At 39.8% G+C, this 22,355-nt stretch overlaps 1 protein-coding gene across 1 annotated transcript in view; it reads left to right on the top strand.

Moving 5' to 3' along the window:
* The first annotated feature begins 3,935 nt into the window (after positions 1–3,935).
* The window catches only part of ATP6V1C1 (ATPase H+ transporting V1 subunit C1), a 47,918-nt gene continuing 29,498 nt past the window's right edge, over positions 3,936–22,355 (top strand). Inside the window, exons 1-2 of the mRNA XM_043601518.1 lie at positions 3,936–4,138; positions 21,352–21,522. Of these exons, the coding sequence (XP_043457453.1) occupies positions 21,391–21,522 (132 nt within the window). The 5' untranslated portion in view covers positions 3,936–4,138; positions 21,352–21,390. The remainder of the gene's footprint in view (positions 4,139–21,351; positions 21,523–22,355) is intronic.

Consider the following 22,355-nt stretch of genomic DNA (forward strand, 5'->3'; position numbering starts at 1 on the left):
CCCTTTTCTGACAGCCCAGCTGAGGCCCTAGAAACATGGATGTCCTTGGCTCTTGCTCTGGGGAAGGCTAGACAAAGACATTCCACACCTGCTGCTCTGAGCCTAGGGCAAAGGTTGCATATGTGCATACATCTGAATTGAAATATTCATGAAGGATGTACCCAATTGATTTTCCCTGAGTCGTGGAATGACAGGTGACGTTTACTTTCTTATTTGTGCTTGTCTATACTTTCTAATTACTAATAATTAATATCTATTATTTGTTATATTAGGAATAAATGAAACCCTGTTTTAAAACGCCATTATTCATTAAACAGTTGGCATTTATTGATAAAAAAAATTGTGTTTCTATTCTTCTCAAGCAAGGACTATAATATGCAGAAATTTGTGACTACGATGAGTCCAGAATTCACTAGGAGGGTGGCATATGGAAACCAATCTCTTCGCTAGTAAGTGAGTCTGGCTGACAACCCAAAATGGCAATGTGACCATAATATTACCTGATTCCATTTAAATCTTACAGCAACAATAGAGGTAGATATTATCGTCTCAATTTTATAGACGAAAACTCAGAGTATTATATATCGTACTGGTAATCAAGAATTTGGGGATCTAATGGGATGCCTGGCTGGCTCTGTTGGTAGAGCATGTGACTCTTAATCTCTGGGTTGGGAGTTCAAGCCCCACACTGGGCATAGAGATTACTTAAAAAAAAAAGTTATAAAAACTTTGGAATCTGAGAATATCATGCATCTAGTCTAGGGTTCTCAGCCTCAGCATTAGTGACATTTTGGATCAGAAAATTCTTTGTCACGGGGGCTGTCCTATGCATTGTAGGACATTCAGCAGCAGCCCTAGGTTCTACCCCTAGACACCTGTAATATCCCTTTCCTCACAGGTTGTGACAAGCAAAAACATCTTCAGACATTGCCAAATGTCCTCTGATTGAGAATCATTGGTCTAGTGTATTCTATTTATTAATTATATATATATCATTAATCATTAATTATGTATGAATTAATTATTCATATTAAACTCAACATTCAAGATATAAACCTCAAATCATTTTCAACACTTCACCTTTATAGGGGGCTTAGTCCTTCAATTAAATCTTTAATTGATGTTGCTGTTGATGAAAACAGACATTATGACATAATGGACATATTTTGTGTAAATATTTTCCTGTCTTTTGATTACTTCCACCCTAATGTTATCAAATGAACAAACATTTTTTTTTATTTTTATTTGAGAGAGAGAGAGAGAGAGAGAGAGCATGAGTGGGGGAGAAATGCAGAAAGGAGAATCTTGAAAAAAAAACTTTTTTTAAATGTTTTTAAATTTATTTTTGAGAGAGACACAGAGAATGAGTGGGGGAAAGGCAACCAGAAAGGGAGACACAGAATCCAAAGCAAGCTCCAGGTTCTGAGCTGTCAGTATAGCACCTAAGACTGGGCTTGAACTCACGACCTGTGAGATCATGACCTGAGCCCAAATCAGACACTATAACGGACTGAGCCATCCATTCTCTTTAGGTGCCCCTAAAGAGAATCTTAAGCAGGTTCCATACTCAGCCCAGAGCCTGACTAAAGGCTCAATCCCACGACCCTGGGATCATGACTAGACCTGAAATCAAGAGTTGGACGCTCAATCAACAGAGCCCCTCAGGTGCCCCAGGTGACATGATTTTGATTCCTATTGTGCTATTAGCTTGAACTACTTTTCTCACTTTGTTTAATTAAAATATTTATCTTTTTCCCCTTGAAAAAATTGTAAGAAAAAAAATAAGTGTTCTCTATGCAGTTTTTCAGTGCCTTTAAGCTTAGAAGGCACTTCCTGGTGTGGAGTATATATTTGGAAATGGAGGGAAAAGTGTGGCATGCCTGTTATACACACTGACATACTTAGTAAGCATGCTCCTCCGTGTAGTATAGAAAAGTGAGCTTGCTCTCTTTTTGTAAAACACATTCTCCTACTCTTAAAAGCACTCATTCCCTGCTTATATAAACACTTGCTAGATTTTTAATTGACATACGCCAGACCTAGTAATAATTAGAGCTAACATTTACCGAGCACTACATGACACGATCTCTCAAGTATAACATGGTGTTTACAACCATGTAAACGTGTCGGGAGGCCAGAATTGGATGCACTTGAGTTTAAAATTTAAGAAACTGGGGGGCGCCTGGGTGGCGCAGTCGGTTAAGCGTCCGACTTCAGCCAGGTTACGATCTCGAGGTCTGTGAGTTCGAGCCCCGCGTCAGGCTCTGGGCTGATGGCTCAGCGCCTGGAGCCTGTTTCCGATTCTGTGTCTCCCTCTCTCTCTGCCCCTCCCCCGTTCATGCTCTGTCTCTCTCTGTCCCAAAAATAAATAAACGTTGAAAAAAAAATTTTTAAATTTAAGAAACTGGGATGAGAATTCTGCTTCAGGGCCACACACAAACAAAAACCCCGGAAAGGTTTTAAATGCAGACCCTAAAATTGCACTGTCCAAACCAATTGCTACTAACCTCCCGTGCGTATTTAAATTTTAACTAAAGTGAAATAAATTTTAAAATTCAGTTTTGGCCACACTAGCCACATTTCAAGTGTTCAACAGCCACATAAGGCTAGTAGGTATCGTATTAACAGCACCGAGTAACATTTCCATCATCGAAGAAAGTTTTATTGGACAGTGCAGAGCTAACAGAATATTGCCTTCAGGGCCATTTTTGTGATACCAGATAAAGCTTTTGGAATTCCTGACAAGTTTCCAAAGCTGTGTAACAGAACTGGTTGTTGGAGTTGCCTGAACTTCCTCCAGAATTGGTGAAAAGCATCAGGTTGGGGATGGTTTGGTTGGTTGTTACTTTCTGTCCAATATAATACTGAGGCTCTAAGAAATTCTGTGGTGAATTTCTTCTACAGGGACACAAGAGCAGAAAAAGCCCAGGATAGCTCAGAAAACTTCCGTCCTGTAATATCCAGTAAGACTGGTGACCATTCACTGGGTGTTTCCTATGTGCCAGTCACTGTGCTGAATGCATACTTCCTTCAATCCTCACAAAACCTCTAAAAGATGTGTATCGTTGCCACCATTTCACAGGTAAGGAAGCTGAACTTTAGAGGCCTAAGGTCACACAGATAGTAGCAGAGCCAGGATCTAAAACAAGATACCTTTATGCTCATGTGTTAAGTACCCCTGTAAACCTCTGGTTCTTCACTTTCCTCATCTGCAAATCTAAAAGGACTAAATTAGAAAATCCCAAAGTTCTCTACCATCTCTAAAACTATGTTCTAAATTAGAATAATACCCCCCCCCCCATTTTCCCAAGCCAATGAAATATGCAGGGTTTGGAAGAGCGCCTTGCTACCTAAGGATATGCTTTCTCCCATCCATACTTTTTCCTGAAACCTTTCTCGGTTTCCCATGATCTAATGTGGTTTCGACTGTTGTGATGTTTATCTCACGCCACACATACTCCTGAACTAGAGAACGTGCTCTCGTGGCAAGGAGGGATTCGCTCCGGTAAATTCTTAAAAACTTAGCAGAACGCCTAGTGCACAGTAAATGCTCCACGAACATTTATGGAATTAACTGGAAGTGGAATGGCAGGAAAACGTGAACCACTTGAAGAGAACTATTAAGGATATTACTTAGAAAACGGGGCCGTCTGAAGAAAACCCCGAATGGAATAGCCCGTATGGGGGGCGGCTGGAGACAAATTCTGACCCACAGACACCTGAAGAAGTGGAATAACGTTAGGGATGGCGGTGGTGACGTTCGCAGGGGGCGGAGCAGACGGCGCCGGGACTCTGGGAGAGGCGGCAAACTCCACCCACCCCGGAACAGCGGCCGCCTGCCCTCCCGGGTCTTCCAGGTTCCCGGGACAGCATCCCAGCCCCGCCCCTCCTCGGAGGTGGCTGCTGCGACGGCAGCTGCGGCTGCGCAGTGGCGCGCGCGTAGGCGAAGCGGCGCGCGCCGCGGTCAGCTGATTGCTCCGGCTGGCACGTGACTTGCTCCGTAGACGCTGGGGTCGTGAAAGCCGTGGGGCCGGAGCTTAGGTCCGGGAGGGATGGAGCGCTGAGCCGTTAGCGTCTGCCGGGCTGTCCGCCTCCGTACCTGTTAGTGCAGCCACTTCGTCGTTTGACATCTTCCTGGGTCAGTGAGCGATGGTTACCCCGGATGGGGAGTCCTGGCCAGGCCGAACCTTGCGCTGCGATCGCCGTCTGGGAGGGATGGGGGCGGGCGCTGGGGCCGAAGCTGTGGCGTTGGAGCTGGCTGGGTGGCTGTGGCTGGTTTCTCGGCGCCAGTTCGTTGAAACCTTGGGCGTAGGTTCTGTTTCTAAGGAAGAGGAAGCAGGGAAAAAGAAATGGCCCTAGGGGGTACGGAATAGCAGAGACAGGAAGGGAAAACAGTGAGGGTCTGGGACATTTCTCCTTGCATTGAGGGTGGGGAGCAAATCCACGCCCCTTGATTGAGAGGGATGAAATGTGACAGAGTGGCCCAGATGAGGATCTGGGGTGGTGTTGTGTGAAGTCACAGCGAGCTCGAGAGCCTTCACTGGGTGTACGTGCTTGTGAGTAGGGGGATGGCAGTTTAAAGGGTCTACGAGCCCTTCACTACTGGCAGGGGTCTCTCGCACAGAATGCAGGATCTTTATAGGCAGGGGAAAGAGTGAGAATCCAGAGAACTCAAACCATTTTTTATTAGAATGGGGGAAGGGTAGGCAAGAAACCCTGCAAAGGAACTTGAGAGAGTCACGTATGGCAAATTGAATCACCTGAAAATGAGTAAATAGAAGCTGATACTCTTTTCAGAGGAAAAGTCCGGTATGTTAGGGAAAAATGAAATATTTCAGCGAGAGCTCAGAACTTAGCACTGCTCTAGGAATGCGGGAGTGGGGGGTAAACAGTCCAGCCTTAGGAGTTCCCACCAGTGTTGGGGAGAGAAGTCACACACACCTGAAACATTGAAGTACTATGAAGTTACAAGAAATTATCAAAAAGAATGCTAAGTGCTTTGGAATTGTGAAGTAGGGATGGAGATATGAACCGACACTATCATGAAATGTCCTGGAGGAAAGATAACTGGGGCTGGGCCTTTGCAAGCCAGTGGGATTTGAACTAGTGGAGAGAAATGAGAACTTTCTAGGTGAGGAAAATCCACAGGATTTGAAGGCCTGAAGATGAGAAGAAAGTGCTTCTAGGGGAGTAAAAAATCCAGGTTTGTGGTGGATTTGAATTACAGAGAAGTGAGAAATAAAGTTGGGGTCTGATAATGAAGACTACTGAATGATATTTACTCATTCATTCAACTGATACTCATTCAACTGAGCTATATATATATATATATATATATATATATATATATATATATGCCAAGTACTATGCTGCTATGAAGGTTTAGAAAACAGGATCTCTCTCGTAGAGCTTACAGTCAAGTGGAGGAGATGGGTTTTAATAAATAATCGTGCAAGTGTGAAATGTGCTTGGAAGGAATAACAGAGTAGTGTGAAAGAGTTTGTAAAGGAGATGCCTTTTTAGAAAGTACAAAGGAGGCTTTTTGGAGCATGTGACTTTCAAACTGATAGCTGAAAAGAGGCTAGAAAGGAGGAGAAGGTGTGACTGAAAATGTTCCAGGTGGAAAGAACAGCGTATGTATGTCAGTGCCCTGAGATGTGAAGAGGAATAAAGCTTTTGAGAAGTTGTAGGAGGGCTAGCATGGCCAAACCTGGAGGGAGCTATGTGAGAGAGGCATGCAGAGGAAGGCTGGGATCAGGCCCAGCAGGGCTTTTATCCTAAAAGTAAAGGGAAGCCAGTGAAGATTATAGTCAGTAAAGTGAGTTAGACGTGTTGTTGTTTTTTAATATTTATTTATTTTGAGAGAGAGAGAGTGAGAACACACAAGTGGGGGAAGGGTGGAAGGGTGGGGACAGAGGATCCAAAGTGGGCTCCATGCTGACAGCAGAGAGCCCGACATGGGGCCTGAACTCACCAGCCCTGAGTTCATGACCTGAGCTGAAGTCAGACATTTAACCGACTGAGCCACCCAGGTCCCCTAGACGTGGTTTTTAAAAATAAAATTTTGGGGACGCCTGGGTGGCGCAGTCGGTTAAGCGTCCGACTTCAGCCAGGTCACGATCTCTCGGTCCGGGAGTTCGAGCCCCGCCTCGGGCTCTGGGCTGATGGCTCAGAGCCTGGAGCCTGTTTCCGATTCTGTGTCTCCCTCTCTCTCTGCCCCTCCCCCGTTCATGCTCTGTCTCTCTCTGTCCCAAAAATAAATAAACGTTGAAAAAAAAATTTTTTAATAAAAAAAAAATAAATAAATAAAAAATAAAAATAAAATTTTGTTGGGGTGCCCGGGTGGCTCAGTCACTTAAGTGTCTGACTTCGGCTCAGGTCATGATCTCACAGCTCATGAGTTCGAGACCCATGTCATGCTCTGTGCTGACAGCTCGGAGCCTGAAGCCTGCTTCAGATTTGTGTCTCCCTCTCTCTCTCTGCCCCTCCCTCACTCATGCTCTTTCTCAAACATAAACATTAAAAATTAAAAAAAAAATAAAATTTTGTTGAGAGAGTGGAGGGTGCAAAAGTAAATGAGGGGAAACCACCTTGGGAGGACATTGTAATTCCTGCCAAGAGATGGCAAAGCAATTAATAGATTCCTCCTGTAAGAAATGGAGAGCCACTGAAGGGTTTGAAGTCAGGATACCTTCTCTCTCCACTAAGGAATTGAGAAGGTTTAACTGTATTCACTTTTAAGACTTAAGGAGTCAGGGAAGGGAAAGAGTGATTAGATTCTGTATTGACCCTTCACTGAGGGGAGTTCTAACTACCCTCTAAGCAGTCCTGAAGTCCACAGGGAATCGTTTGGGAGTTGACTACAGATTCTTTTGCAAAAATCTGTCTTTGGTCTCTCAGACTTATCCTCTGGTAATGTTATCTTCTCCAGAATACCTTTTATTGAACAATAGTAACTGGGCGGACTCAGTTACCTTTCATGTTTATCTTGTTCTCACAGGTCTTTGAGAGAAGGTAGATGAAAATGCTATTCATTGTAAAGGTAGGAACCTGATAAGACCCTTGGAGCTAGAAACAGTTTTGTCTCAGTGTGGCATAACTTCCAGAGTGTACTGACTCCTGGTATTGTTCCTGCTGATACACCTACATAATACTTAACCACAATCATATCTAGAGAGAAGGCTGAGTTTCCTAAAGTACATTGTAATCTTTGATTCAGCAGTTTTGGTGAACTTTTTCTAGTAGGACACCGTCAAAGGATTGGCAGTGGTGGTCAGCGCTTTTAAAACTGCTTTTCTGTAAGCTTGGGTAAACCTAGTCAGTACACAGCGGCTGGAGGAGATAATGAGCAACAAAGTAGAGCTCAAAGTGCTCAGGTTGTCAATCACGGTTCTTTGGCAACAAGCAAGTTTTAAGGTGTGCTGAAGACGCAGCGGAGCCTCAGGGTTGTGTCTCAGAGCTCCCGGATCTTTCTCTCTTGGTATATCTTGCAGGGACTAGATAAAATCTAAAGAAACAGTACCTGGCATCTGACTAAAGTAAATGCTGAGAGCTAGATAGTGTAATTTTGCATTTAAAACTGGATAGAAGATACTCGTTTTTAATTTTTGGCATGTTAGTCTTAGGAGCTTCATTTACATTTGCTTTTACAACCTAAAAAGAAACTTTTGGGCTTCAAAAGTTGGATACTATGATTATTTCCACAACTTGTGAAATAATTCCATTGGCCAAAGAGCAAAACTGGAATGCCGAAATAAACCTTTACGGCAGGATCTCCTTTGTAGTCCACTGGTTCCAGAGCAGTCTTCCTATTGAACTTGAGTTTGTTTAGGGGTAGCTACAGTTTTTGTTCTTGTACATATTCTGATCTGTCTGCAGGAGTAAGTCTTTTTCACCCTTTGGATGTGACATTTAATACCATTTTATGTATAAACTAATTCATGTTAGATTCCCATTTCATAAATGTTTTTAAGACCTAGTAGAAACCATTAGCATAGTGCCCTTGGAAAGATAGCTCAGGCAATGACCCAGACCATTCTAAAATCTTATTGAGATGACTGACCTTTGGAACTATATTCTTTTTTTTTTTAATTTTATTTTTTTAAGTTTGCATCCAGATAAACATATAGTGCAACAATGATTTCAGGAGTAGATTCCTTGATGCCCCTTACCCATTTAGCCCATCCCCCCTTCCACACCCCTTCCAGTAACCCTCTGTTTGTTCTCCATATTTATGAGTCGCTTCTGTTTTGTCCCCCTCCCTGTTTTTATATTATTTTTGTTTCCCTTCCTTTATGTTCATCTGTTCTGTATCTTAAAGTCCTCATATGAGTGAAGTCATATGATATTTGTCTTTCTCTGACTGACTAGTTTCACGTAGCATAATACCCTCCAGTTCCATCCACGTAGTTGCAAATGGCAAGATTTCATTCTTTTTGATTGCCGAGTAATACTCCATTGTGTGTGTGTGTGTGTGTATACACACACACACACACACACACACACACACACACACACACCACATCTTCTTTATCCATTCATCCCTTGATGGACATTTGGGCTCTTTCCATCCTTTGGCTATTGTTGATAGTGCTGCTATAAACATGGGGGTGTATGTGTCCCTTCGAAACAGCACACCTGTATCCCATGGATAAATGCCTGGTAGTGCAATGGCTGGGTCTTAGGATAATTCTGGTTTTAGTTTTTTGAGGAACCTCCATACTGTTTTCCAGAGTGGCTGCACCAGCTTGCATTCCCAGCAAACTATATTCTTTTGTTGTTGTTTTTTTTAAATTTCTTTTTTTAATGTTTACTATTTTTGAGAGAGAGAGAGAGAGAGAGCAAGTAGGGAAGGGGCAGAGAGAGAGGGAGACACAGAATCTGAAGCAGGCTCCAGGCTCTGAGCTGCCAGCAGAGAGCCCCAATTGGGGCTTGAACCCATAAACTGTGAGATCATGATCTCAGCCAAAGTCAGATGTTTAACTGACTGAGCCACCCAGGCACCCCCTGAAACCGATGTGTTTTTAAAAGATATTTTAAGCAAGCTATCAGTGAATAGAAAGTTACTTGTAAATTAAAACTGATAATAGGTGGATTAACTTTACCATGAAAGCTTTTCTTTATGAACCAGCCTATACTTTAGTGTTCCTGTATGAGTGCTACTGGCATTTTGGACAGGACTGTCTGTTGTCTGGCCTCCATACGGGGAGAATGTAAAATGCTCCCGTATATTTCCAGACTCCTGGAGGAGAGAGGTACCATTTGCTTGCAAAACACATGTGGTGCTACCATTTATTTGTTGGGCAGATATTTGCGTGCTTGTTAAGTGATAGGCGCTCTGTTAGTTATTGGGGATCTAGAAGTTAAGAGTAGTATTTTAATAAGCTAGCATGTAAAATGTGTATAGCCACTAGCTGTGTGATCTTGGGCAGATAATTTCATTAACTGTTCTGTCGTTTTCTAGTGGGGGTGGTAGTAATATCTTCTTTGAGTTAAGCACAAAATTACTTAGCATACTGAAGTGGTTATCACATAGTGCATATTCAGTAAGTGGTTGTCACTACCAGTAAACAGAATCTCAAGCTTCTAGAGTGAAGAATGGGAGAAAACTAACATGTTGAAGGTCTGTAACTTGATGAATTTCAGGCTAGGATACGTTGTAGACATAAGCATCTTCTGGCTGAACGTGGTATTGTGGTCCATTCACGGTTACAAAATACCAGCCCAGGGTTGCTTGGCTGGTTCAGTCCATGGAGCATGTGACTCTTGATCTCAGGGTGTGAGTTTGAGCCCCGCATTGGGTGTGGAGCCTACTTAAAATAAAAATTAAAAAAAAAAACCCACCCCAAAGAAAAGGGAAATAACGTTTTGGAAGCCATGAGTGTAGATTCAGGGATTCCCCTGGATTGGAAGGAATTGTTTGTTCCTTGGGTCATTGCTGAGTTGCATATGGCAGAGAGGAAGTCTCTAGGAGCTCAGAAGGTCCGATGATTACTTTCAGTAATAGGTGTACAGTGCCCTCCTTACCATGTCTAGCTTACGAGAAATTACAAGAAATTTTCCCTAACACAACCTAACACCACCCCCCTCCCTAACCCTTCAGTGTTTAAGACAGATATCTATGCAAAAGGAAGGCTTGGCTCCTCTTCTTAAATTTATATCTTTATTTTGAGAGAGAGGGAGAGAGAGAATTCCAAGCAGGCTATGCACTGTCAGGATGGAGCCTGATGTGGGGCTTGAATTCATGAACCACAAGATCGTGGCCTGAGCCTTAAGTCGGACCCGTAACCAACTGAGCCACCCAGGCGCTGCCAATTTAGTATTAATTTATTTTTTAGAGAGACAGCACATGTGGGAGAGAGGGGCTGAGGGGGAGAGGGGGAGAGAGAATCTCAAGGAGGCTCCACGCTCAGCCTGACACAGATGAGGTGACCCACGACCCATGGTTGATCCCATGACCCTCAGATCATGAGCTGAGCCAAAATCAAGAGTGGGGTGCTCAACCTTCTGAGACACCCAGGTGCCCCAGGCTTGGCTTTTACAAATTGTTTCTAGCCAACTGAAATAAAAATGATGATCATTTATAAACTATGTCTATTAAAGATGAAATTGTCTTCCATCTTTAAATGTATTTATGGCATGAAATTCAGGTAGTCTGTAATGGGATTATAGAACAATTTTAAATACTTTAGTTGAAAACAGAAGAAAGCAAAAATTAAGGCTTTTTTAAAGAAATATGTTCTGACAGTTTTTAAGTTTCATTCTGTATGAGTCATGAGACTACTCCTTGAAAGGTAAAATTCCCCTTTTAGTTACTAGAAACTTTTAAACAAGTTTTATACCAGTAAGCCAAGCCCTTCCCACAATCTCAAGATGGTTCTGTTTTGAAGAGTAGAATTTTAACATTCAAAGAGGAAAAAGTTGTTCTTTTTTCTTTTTAATTTTTTTAATGTTTATTTTTGAGAGAGAGAGAGTGTGTGAGCAGGGGAGGGACAGAGAGAGAGGGAGACGTAGAATCTGAAGCAGGCTCCAGACTGAGCTGTCAGCACAGAGCCCCATGCAGGGCTCAAACCCACAAACTGTGAGATCATGACCGAGCTGAAGTCAGATGCTTAACCGACTGAGCTATCCAGGTGCCCCCCATTAAAATTTTTTTTTTAATTTTATTAAGTAATTTATTAGTTTTTTAAATCACAGTTGGAAGGCTATGTGATATTTCTCTGACATCCAAGGTGTTTCTTCTCGTGCTTATTGAAATAGGCACTTTATTTAGTAAACCTGTATTCCCAAGGACTGAAAAGGAGGTGGTTTTGCATGTAGACCCCCTTCAGTCTCATTGCAAAAATTTATTTATTGTGAAAGGTGGTTGCATTTCAAAGATTAACGTATTGTTTTCTGAAAGAGTTAAAGTCAGTTCAGTGTTGGAGCACTTACAGGGGTGCTATATTTTCTGTGATTGCCCCTAAGTTGGGTCCGGCTCATACCTTCAAAAAGAAATGCTAGCAGCTCTCTGTTTGAGCTTATTATCCCCACCATTTATGTTGTGATAGTTATTGCTTTACTGTTTTTGTTTTATTTTCAAGTGAATTGTGGTAGGAAAATAATCCACGGCCTTCAGATTCCCAGCAGTGGGTTGGTAACAGTAAATAGTCTCAGAGCTTTGCACCCAGGTTTTCCTTTCTTCTCTCCTTTCTTCCATTTTGAAAAATAATTGTTACTCTTTTTTTTTTTTAATGTTTATTTTTGAGAGAGGGGGAGGGGCGGAGAGAGAGAAGGAGACAGGCTCCAAAGCTGGCTCTTTGCTGACAACAGAGAGCCTGATGTGGTGCTTGAACCCATGAACTGTGAGATGACGACCTGAGCCGAAGTCAGTCAGTCAACTGACTGAGCCGCCAGGCGCCCCACTGTTTGTTTGTTTTTAAAAGCAGCATACTTACTGCAGTCAGACAATATAGAAGTATTTTAAAAATTTGATCAGTGTTTCTCTTGTGTTTCCACTGGATGCTGCCTTGATTTTTCTTTTCTATCTTGTCATCTGGATTAAATTTCCCTCCCACCCCTAGCTACACACACAGACCTACCTACTCATACAGACCTGCATGCTCAAAATTGTAAGCTCCTTCACGGTAGGGAGTTCATTTTATTTGTTTTGCTTCTTAGATCCCACTACGGTTCTGGAAACTCAAGCACCCACAACGTTTGGTGAGATAAATGATATGATCCTAAATTGAAAACAATTACAGTCAAGCAAGAGACATGTGACAAAACACAAAATAGATGTCTGCTTTAATGCAGTTAGTTAATTACATGGTTCTAAATGGGTTGAGGGAGAACATACTGAGGGGGACATACTGGTTTGGTATTATAATAATGGTTCTAGTGCATGGTTGGGTGTAGTTGGGGAAATCTTTTCGTGAAGGGAAGTTTGAGTTGTTTTAAACAGGAAAGGAGTTGTTTTGTGCAAAATGGACTGAGCGGAGGCAAGTAGAAAGAGGACTAAAGGGAGGCAGGCCTGAAGACAAGATTGGTAGAGTTCAGGAAGATTGTGAAGATAAAGTAGAAAAACTCAGACAAGGACATCAGTAGTGATGACAGTGAAGACTGGCAGATTTGAGTTTTATTTCCAGGAAAGAAGCAAAGTAGGGGCAGACATTTTTGTGAGTTAGTCAGCCTTCTATCGTCTACAGCAATTTTTTTAGAGTTGGAAAAAATTTTTAAGGAGAAGTTTTGGGAATGAATCTGGATTCTACACTGTGGTCAAGGAAGGGACTTTTATGTAGGGCGTCTAAAATCCTCTGAATGCTGTCCTTCATAAATTAAATAAAAGTTCACATTTCTTGAGCAAAGTAAGAGTTTACTCAGATTTTGTTTTGTTCTGTACTTGGTATCATATTGCTTTTCACATTTTAAGCTTATAACCTGCCATGGAAAGCATGCAAAAAGTGGGTTTCTTTTTTTTTTTTTTTTTTTTTATGAAATTTATTGTCAAATTGATTTCCATACAACACCCAGTGCTCATCCCAAAAGGTGCCCTCCTCAATACCCATCACCCACCCTCTCCTCCCTCCCACCCCAAAAAGTGGGTTTCTAAACTCCACAGAACAAAAATCCATTTCTGTATTATAGAACTAGCAATACTGTATGATTCTTGATGATATGACATTTAGCCATCTTATTAAAGAATATCTACCATTTTTTTTAATAACATTCACCATATAATCAGTACGCAATCCACTACTTAATCACGGAAATGCCTATTTTAGGACAGTGGTTCTGAAACCGGGGTGATCACCTGAATTACCTGAGGGATGTAGCAAGAATATTAAAAAAAAAAAAAAATTCTTGGATCTTACCCTGTATAGATTAATGGAATAGAGGAGGAGAAAGGGATCTTGGATATCGTATCCAGTCCTCTCATTTTACAAATGAAGAAACTTACACAGACAATGATAAGCAGAACTGGAATTAGATTTCAGGTGTTCATATTTTCAGTGCAGTGCTCTGGCCATTACATTGTGCTTCCTGAAGTTGGCATTTGGGTTTTCTCTGGCTGTAATTTCCAGTGAGATAAAAGGATTGCTTACCAACCTTGATCTCATGCTTCAGACGTAACTATTACTAACCAGCATTGCCCTTTTGTATTATCTCCAGGGTTCATTGTTACCATGCCATTTAGTGGTCTCTAAACTTTTACATGATTTCAAGTGTGAGGATACTGCCTTTTTAAGTAAATTGTGTCGGGTGTGTGTGTGTATGCACACGCGTGTGTGTGTTCACATATAGTACTTCATTATTGAAAACTTAGGAAACAGGAATGTATAGGAAGAATGAGAACATTCATTATTCACTCCCAAGAGGTAATCTTTAACAGTTTCTTTATAATTTAATGTTCACATGTACATACATCCTTTCCTTTCTTTAAGTTGGGATAGCTGGGACATGTGTACATTTTTATGGTTTTTGATAAATATTGAAACTGCCTTCTAGAAATTGTCTCTTTTTAAGCACAAAACTTTTTGGTCTTTCAGGTATTGTATAGTTATTTTAGATTGAGGAGAAAGTACTAATAGCAAGTTATTATGTCTTTTTAATGGTTTTAAATGAATTTGTTTTATCAATCATGTCGGCATGCCATACATTTTGGAAGTAATAACATGTATGAATGTGTGGGACATTAATTCAAGCCCCATCTGTTCTTTTTTTTTTTTTTAACAAAAATGAACAATTTCTCCCCATATTACTAAAGCAGTACATTTTCATTGTTGTGTTCACAGTATTACTACAGTCAGCTTAAACTTGTTAACATTTCTCAGGTTCATTGTTGTTACTCCTGCTTTCTATTAAATGTTAAAACACTGCTGAGTGAGGCTGGAAGGTTATGGCTGGATCCCTACATAGAAACAAACAGAGCAGTCAGATAACTTACAACAAAAACTGATGAACAGTCTATACAACAAAACTAGATGAGACTTCAGTTTTTGGCCATGATGGATCTTCTGGTACCATACTTGCTTTCTTACCATGAACAACTAGGAAACTGGACAAAATGTATGAAAAAATTCTTCCAAATATTGGACAACAGGTAGTATTTGAACTGAGAGACTGGAAACAAATGAAGCGAGATCCATAGTTCCTCTGCTTTCTACTTGGAATTACTTTCTGTCTGGAGTCACTCTTTAGATCATGGTCTCAGAAGGAAAAACCAAGTAGAGCATGTTGGTCTTGCTGAATTGAGGAGACTGGAGTTGGGGAACACTTACCTGGCTGGAAGTTGCAGATCATATTGTCAGAAAGGAGGGAGGCAGACAGAAAAAACACCCAAAATTTGTATATAGGTCTCTGTAGGAGGACCAGCAAAGAATGACTAGAGAGCTTTAAGTGGAACAATGTCCAGGGCACATGGGGCTGGGAAGTGTTTGAATACCTAGGGCATTCACTAGAATCCCCAGAAAGACCTTAGTAGTAGAGCTTAATTAGCTTTAGACACATTCTAACAAAGTTTAAAAATAAGCCTCCAGTGTATTATGCTAATTCTCAAGTACCTGTCAGAAGAGAGTACAACATTCTTATAAGACGACAAAATCCAGTGATTGGCAATGTAACATTGTGAATTAGTGATCTAACAGAAAACGGAACATAATGAGGATAAAAATGAAAGGCTTTTGAAAATGGAACTTAGCTGAAAAATACATCTAAAGAGAAAAATTCACTTTGTGAGATGAATAGCAGATACTCTAAAGAAAAGTTCAGCAAACTAGAAGATAGAGCAAGAGTATACCCAAACTGAAGCATAGAAAACAACTGAAAAAAAAAAAAAATGAATCGAAGCTTTTTGACCTGTGGGACAGTATTAGGTGGTTTAATGTGTGATTTTTGTATCAAGAGAAGAGAAAGGGAAGCAGAAAAAAAATTTGAAGAAGAAGATGGATGGGATTTTTTCACATTTGATGAAAAGTAAACACAGATTCAGGAAGCTCAATGAAGTCTAAGCTGGATAAATCCTTGTGACCATGGAATAGGCAAATTTTTCTTATGCCACAGAAAGCATATATTATGGGGAAAAAGTTGGTAAATTAGACATCAGAATTGATAAGTTGAAAGCACTGAGTGAGCACATACAACACCTGGAGCTTGCATATCTTTCTGATGGCCTGTCTGCTTGGGAAAACAGTTTGGCGGCTTCTTATGAAGTTAAACATACGCTAATCATTCAGCTCTGGAATTCCACTTCTTGATGTTTATCTAAGAGAAATGAAAATATATTTTCAAAAAGAGCTTTGTCGTGGAATGTTCATAGCACCTTTGTTGTCAATGGGTCCAAAGCAGAAACAGTCTAAATGTCCCTCAACATGCGAATAGGTCAGCAAACCGTAGTACATTCATGCAATGAATTAATAAGCAGTAAAACAGAATGTACTGCTGTTGATACAACATGGACAAATACCAAAGACTTGCTGAGCAAAAGGAGTCCGATACCGGAGAGTACATGATGTATTTTCATTCACAGCGAACTTCTGGATTAGGCAGAGCTGTCGTATGACCGCAGATCAGCATCTGCCCAGGGCTGGCAGTGCAGTAGGAGTTGACTGGGACTGGGTGTGGGGGAAGGCTTTGGGACAAAAGAGATGTTTTAAATCTTGGTTGTGGTAGTGGTTACACAGGTGTATACGTTTGTCAACAACTCATGAAACTTTATATTCTCATAAAGTTGATTTTTAAAAATATAGGGGAAGTGAAGGGAGCTAACCAGTAATAAACCAGATATTTTAACTAGATTATCTCATTTAACCCTCACAGTTATTTATTCATTCACAAATATTCAGTAGGTACTTTTTGAGGTTCTACATACTGGCCTCTGTGCCAGGTACTGAGTTGTGAGCAAAAATTATCATGGTTTCCACCAACTCTAATGGGCAGTTTATTTGGAAGAAAGACTTGAATAAAAAGTGTCCCTCAGGGAAATACTAAAAAGAAACTGCTATGAGAGCATATAATATATTTATCTGTAGCGTATAATATATACTGTCACAATGTATGATATCCATTCTGTGGTATATCTCATATGAGGTACTTTCTGTGCCTTGGTTTCTTTGCAACTACTACCCATCTGATAAGGTTGTTTTAAACATACTAAATGAGTTAATATATATGAAGTATTTTTATTGGTGCTAGGAGATAGGAAGTGCCCAGTAAGTATTGGCTGTTATCTTGATGACATTTGACAGTTCTAATTGTCTAATGTTGCAGGGGTATACTTGTGATAACCCAGGGAACACTGGAGTAGGAAGAGGTTTGGGGGAAGACATGAATTTGACTAAAAACACTGGGTTTTAGATGTTTTTGAGACCTCCAAGTGGAGAGGTCTTGTAGTTAGTTGAGGAGGCTTGTTGGGTATGGCTCTGGATGCAGCAGAGGAGTCTGAGCTGGAGGTAAAAATTTGAGAGAGTTCAGCATCTAGCCTGGAATTGTCTTGTTACAGATAACATCCTCAAGAGAAAAATTGCATGCACATGTTTATACCCAAATATAACAGAGGGAGTCAGACCTAGGTCTGAGTCTTGAGGAATTCCAACATTTGATTAGGGTACCTTTTAATTTTCCCTTTTGTTAAACATATGATTCGTGTGTATTTATGCCTGACTTCCAATATGCAAGATGAAAAAAGGGAAATGATTAGGAATAAAAACAGAAGTCATTTGAAGCGTTCAGAGGAGATAGAAATGTCTAGGTTCTTGATGAGAAGATAAACAGTGGACACCCAGTTTTGACTGTTTCAGTGCAGCTGAGATAAAAGGGGAAATGTGTTTAACAATACAATTTCATTTAAGATATATGTATATTCATCTGCAAAGATAAATTTTATATGGAGCTGAGCTTAAAGTTTTTTAAATTTGAAGGAAAAAAAAAATTTTTTTTTAATTAAGTAGGCTCTGTTCCCAGTGTGGGGCTTGAACTCAATGACCCCAAGATCAAGAGTCACATGCTCTCCCAACTGAGCCAGCCAGGTGCCCCTCAAGGAGAAATTTTTTTATGTGACTTGTGTCCACAGGGTAACAGTGGACATTGTTCAAAAACAGAACAAAAGGAATTTTGCATAAGACTTACTGATGCTGTTCTCAAAGGCAATTCTTAGGTTCATCATTTTGTTGATTCCTTCCAACAGTTGTGTGAAGAGATTTATAGTATTCCACAGATGAGGAAACTAGTGAGGGAATAGAGTCAGGAGTTTAACTATTAATGGGACTCTAAAGTTTGTGCTGTTTTTCTCTTTTTAAATTTAATTAAATTTAAATTCTATCTCCATATCTCTTGAAACTATTTTTTTTTTGCTTTCTGTTTGGAGGTATCATTGTTCCTTCTAGGAGCTAGCATAGTTGGGGTGCTGGGCGTTGCTGTTCCAGACATCAACATCATCATTCTGATGATCTTAGATGAAAAGAAAAGGGAAGGGAAGCTCAATTTATTTAGAATTCCTTGGGCCTACTGGTTGCTTGGAGCCCAGAAGGAAGCAGGACAAAAGGGTTTAAGGTTACGCATGGATTCTTCAAATAGCGGAGCTCATGTGGGTCTGAGTGCGGAACATTTTCTTCTAGTATGACACAATAGAGAGTACATAGCCTTTTACAGTCAAACTCCGTGGTATTTGAACCCCACTTGCCACTCATGTGGCCTTGGTAAATGAGAACCTCTCCCAAGTATTACTACCTAGCTCATAGGGCTGTCGTGAGAATTAAATGAGATAGCATATGAGATGTGTATAACATAATACCAAACATAGAGAACACCTTTTCCTCCTCATATCCAAACAATTAGGCCCTAGAGAGGGCTCCAGTTTAAAATGGAATTAGAGTACTTTCTGTAAGTTTCCTAGACATTTCCTTTTTCTTTTCTTTTCTTTTCTTTTTTTTTTAACCAATCTCAAACTTATGATTTCTGGTGGCTAAGTGTGGGGCTCAAACTTATGACTTGGAGATCAAGAGTTACATGCTCCATTGACTGAGCCAGCAGGTACCTCTTTCCTAGACATTTCTAGACTCTACTTTTGCTTAGAATCATCGTGACATTATTTTATTTGGTCCTGATAATAGCTCAGTGAAATAGGATAGGGCAGTTATTTATAGATGAAAAATGGGGTTCTTTTTCTTATTTTTTGAAATACTTTGGAAACCTGTTGGATAAAAAAGATTTTCTAGAACTCTAAATGGTATGATAGTGACATCTACTGTAATAGCTCATATTATTACAGTCTTTGAAGAAGCTGCACTTTGGATAATTTTAAAATATCAGAAAGAACTTATTGATTTAATCACCTGCTATTTTGGAAGGGAGAGGAGGTATAAAATGTCATCAGATACACTTTAACAAAACTGCTTGTATAAATATAATAAAACCTCAGATTTCCAAAAACTACCATCATGTAGAAGATCTGGATTACTAAAAGAGGTTTAAAGATGTTATGAATTCTCTTGTCAACTTAGAATTTTAAAGTTTAAGGTAGTGCTATGACTGGTGTTTGGGCTAAAAAAAAACTAGATTTGATAAGTGCAAGAATATTAGATGGAGGAGACCAGAGAAGGGGAAAAGCCAGAGCCAAAGTTGCCAAAGGCAAATGAAAGGATAGCAAGGTTTGGAGCAGCTTAGGTGAGGTGATTCGGGTTAGGGGAAGACAGGAAAGCAGGAGATAGAACCACAACATTTCATCAGGAATTTAAAGAGCAACTTACTGAGATGGACTCTGGAGTTAATACAAGTGTAGCCCAAGCTCTTACCTTTACAATATTATGCAGTTAGAGTTCCTGAATATGTTGACCCTGAAGTATTTCTTGACAAAAAATTCCAAGACATCAGGAAGGTTTTTGTTCAATATATTACTATACTTGGTCATAACACAGTATGAACAGACTAGAAAGCATCTTGACTAGTTTTAAAACAGAAAAGTTGTGCTTGGGGGATTAACATAGTAACAAGACTATTCCCTGGATATTCTGTTTGAGAGTCCATTAAAATTTATAAATTTGCTAAACATTGTTTTATTGTAAAGTAATTACATTCTTGTAACAGTTAAAAATACTTAATTTTGAAATATTTCAAGTATGCAGAAAAGTTCAAATACTTTAGATTAACAGACATCGTGTACCTACTACCCAGATTTAACAGTTATTAACGTTGTACCATATTTTCCCTAGATATTTTTATTTTATTTTTTTAAATATTTATTTGTTTTGAGAGAGAGCACCAGCAGGGGAGGGGCAGAGAGAGAGAGAATCCCAAGGAGGCTCCATGTGTGGAGCCGGACATGGACCTCGATCCCACGACCCTGTGATCGTGACCTGAACTGAAATCAAGTCGGTCACCCAACCCACTGAGCCACCCGGGTGCTCCACCCCATTTTTATTTTTATTTTATTTTTTTGTTTTTTTAATACTTCTTTTTTGAGAGAGAGACAGAATGTGAGTGGGCAAGGGACAGAGAGAGAGGGAGACACAGAATCCTAAGCCAGCTCCAGGCTCTTAGCTGACAGCACAGAGTCCAATGTGGGACTCAAAACTCGCGAACCACGAGATCATGACCTGAACTGCAGTCCGATGCTTAACTGACCGGGCCACGCAGGTGCCCCTAAAACATTTAAAACAGTACCTGGTATGTAGTAGATCTGTATAAACAGAAATTGGAAAAAGATAGCAAAGTATATAGAATGGCATCTGTGTTCACTTTCAATTGTGTAATGATTGCCTAGGATTACCTTAATTACAATTCTAAAAATAGGATGAGTGAAATTATGAAGTTAATAAAAGTCCATTATGATTATTATACTTTATATTTTAAAGTAAATTTAAGTTTACAAAGTTGTTTCACGTTCGTTACATGATTTTGTTATCAGGACAGCTTTGTAAGGTAGTTCTTTTCTATTCGGGAGAGTGTAGACAGTGACTGGTAGTAGAAAGTTTATGGTGGTCCTGATGAAGACATATTCAAGTAGAGATAATGGTGCGGTAATATTTTCATTTTTAGGAGCTTGTGTGCTTTACCTAAACTTAGATTCTGAATATATTTGGCTCTGGACTTTTATTTTTCCACGTGGGAGGGAAGGAGAGAGATTGTATAAGAGGGTTGGTTGTGTCTTAATGGAACTGCCTGGAGAGGGAGGTCCACAGCCTCTCACTTAGATCCAATAGTGTACCACCCCCAGCCCCCGCCCTGTTATATTTTTAAGTGTAAGGCCAATTGGTAAGATTGTTTTGCAAATTCGTAAAGTTTGATGGCAGCTAACTATATGCCAGGGATGTGAGGAGATTCCCTTAGGTTGAATATGGGTTAAAATTAATAACTAATTTGGCTAACTTTGTAGGATTTGCTAAGCCAGATGTGACAAATTTATTTGGTGGCTTCTGTTCAAGTGCATTGATTCAGTTCCTTCTCAAAGGTAAAAGTTATGCATGTTTTAAAATTTCCTGTTTTGGTTTTTTGTTTTAAGAGTTTAAGATTAGCCTGTAAATTTGTGATTCTTCCTACTGCTTTTGTGGAATGAAATGTTTGGTGGCTGGTATTTTCCGTAGCTGCACCTCTTTGAATAATTCCCATTTTAGAATGTTTTGTAGTTAAAAAAAAATTAGATACTACATGTGTTAGGTTTTTATCATCTTTTTCCCCCTAGTATCATAAATAAATCCCCTTTTACCATTTATGTGGATTTACTTCAGGTAGGTACATTTGACTCTGCTTGGGATCAGCTGCCAATGCTGGATTCGTTTTGAAAAAGGTTAATATTTATCACTTATCCTGTGACTCTGAAATACTTTAGAAACAAATGGCATTGAAGGTATTTTTTGTTTGTTTCGTTTTACCTTTCAGAGTCCCTTTTGATTTGGAAAGAAACACTTGGTAACAAATATGACTGAGTTCTGGCTTATATCTGCTCCTGGGGAGAAAACATGTCAGCAAACATGGGAGAAATTGCATGCAGCAACTACAAAGAACAATAATCTTGCTATTACTTCAAAATTTAACATTCCTGACTTAAAGGTAAAACGGCATGGTGCAAAGTAGTGTATGAGTTCATTGTGAAGAGAACAGTTGTCTTTGCTTACATTTTGGTAGAAATTAGAGATCTGGGTTCCTTCAAAAAAAAAAAAAAACCTCATTTCTAGCCATTGGCTTAATTGAAAACTTATCTTGTTCTTTCTAATCTTCAGATTTTGTTTTTTAATTTGATTTTCTCTCGGTGTTTAAAATTTTTTTAATGTTTATTTACTTTTGAGAGAGAGAGAAGAGACAGAGGAGTGAACGGGGGAGGGACAGAGAGTGAGGGAGACACAGAATCTGAAGCAGGTTCCAGGCTCTGAGCTATCAGCGCAGAGCCCAAAACGGGGCTCAAACTCACTGACCGAGAGGTCATGACCTGAGCCGAAGTTGGACCCTTAACTGACTGAGCCACCTGGGAGCCCCTCTAATCTTCACATTTTAAATAATGAGGAACTTGAGATTTTAGAAGTAAACTACCAAAGTGAATAACATTTTTCTAAACTTTTGTGCTTTTCTAAATTGTAATTTGAATTGTAATGAGAAATGTTATGAAAATATTTGATACATTACATTCACATATATCTTCAGGAGTGAAAAATCTTAGTAATATACTTCAATATCACAGCAAACCCAGTTTTTTGTTATTAAATTCATGCAAGTTTCAGTAATGTCGCAAACGTTTTACCATTAGACCTCTTTAATCATACTTTGCAGGTCTACCTTAGTTATTTAATGTGGTTAATTTATTTAATATTTATTGAAGGTCTGTAGCCTAGCAGCCTCAAAGGGAAGCAGGTTATCAGTAATTTTACAGAATGGAAAAATCACAGTAT

The sequence above is a fragment of the Prionailurus bengalensis genome, chromosome F2 (assembly GCF_016509475.1).
Source record: "Prionailurus bengalensis isolate Pbe53 chromosome F2, Fcat_Pben_1.1_paternal_pri, whole genome shotgun sequence".
In the NCBI taxonomy this organism is placed as follows: Eukaryota; Metazoa; Chordata; class Mammalia; order Carnivora; family Felidae; genus Prionailurus; species Prionailurus bengalensis.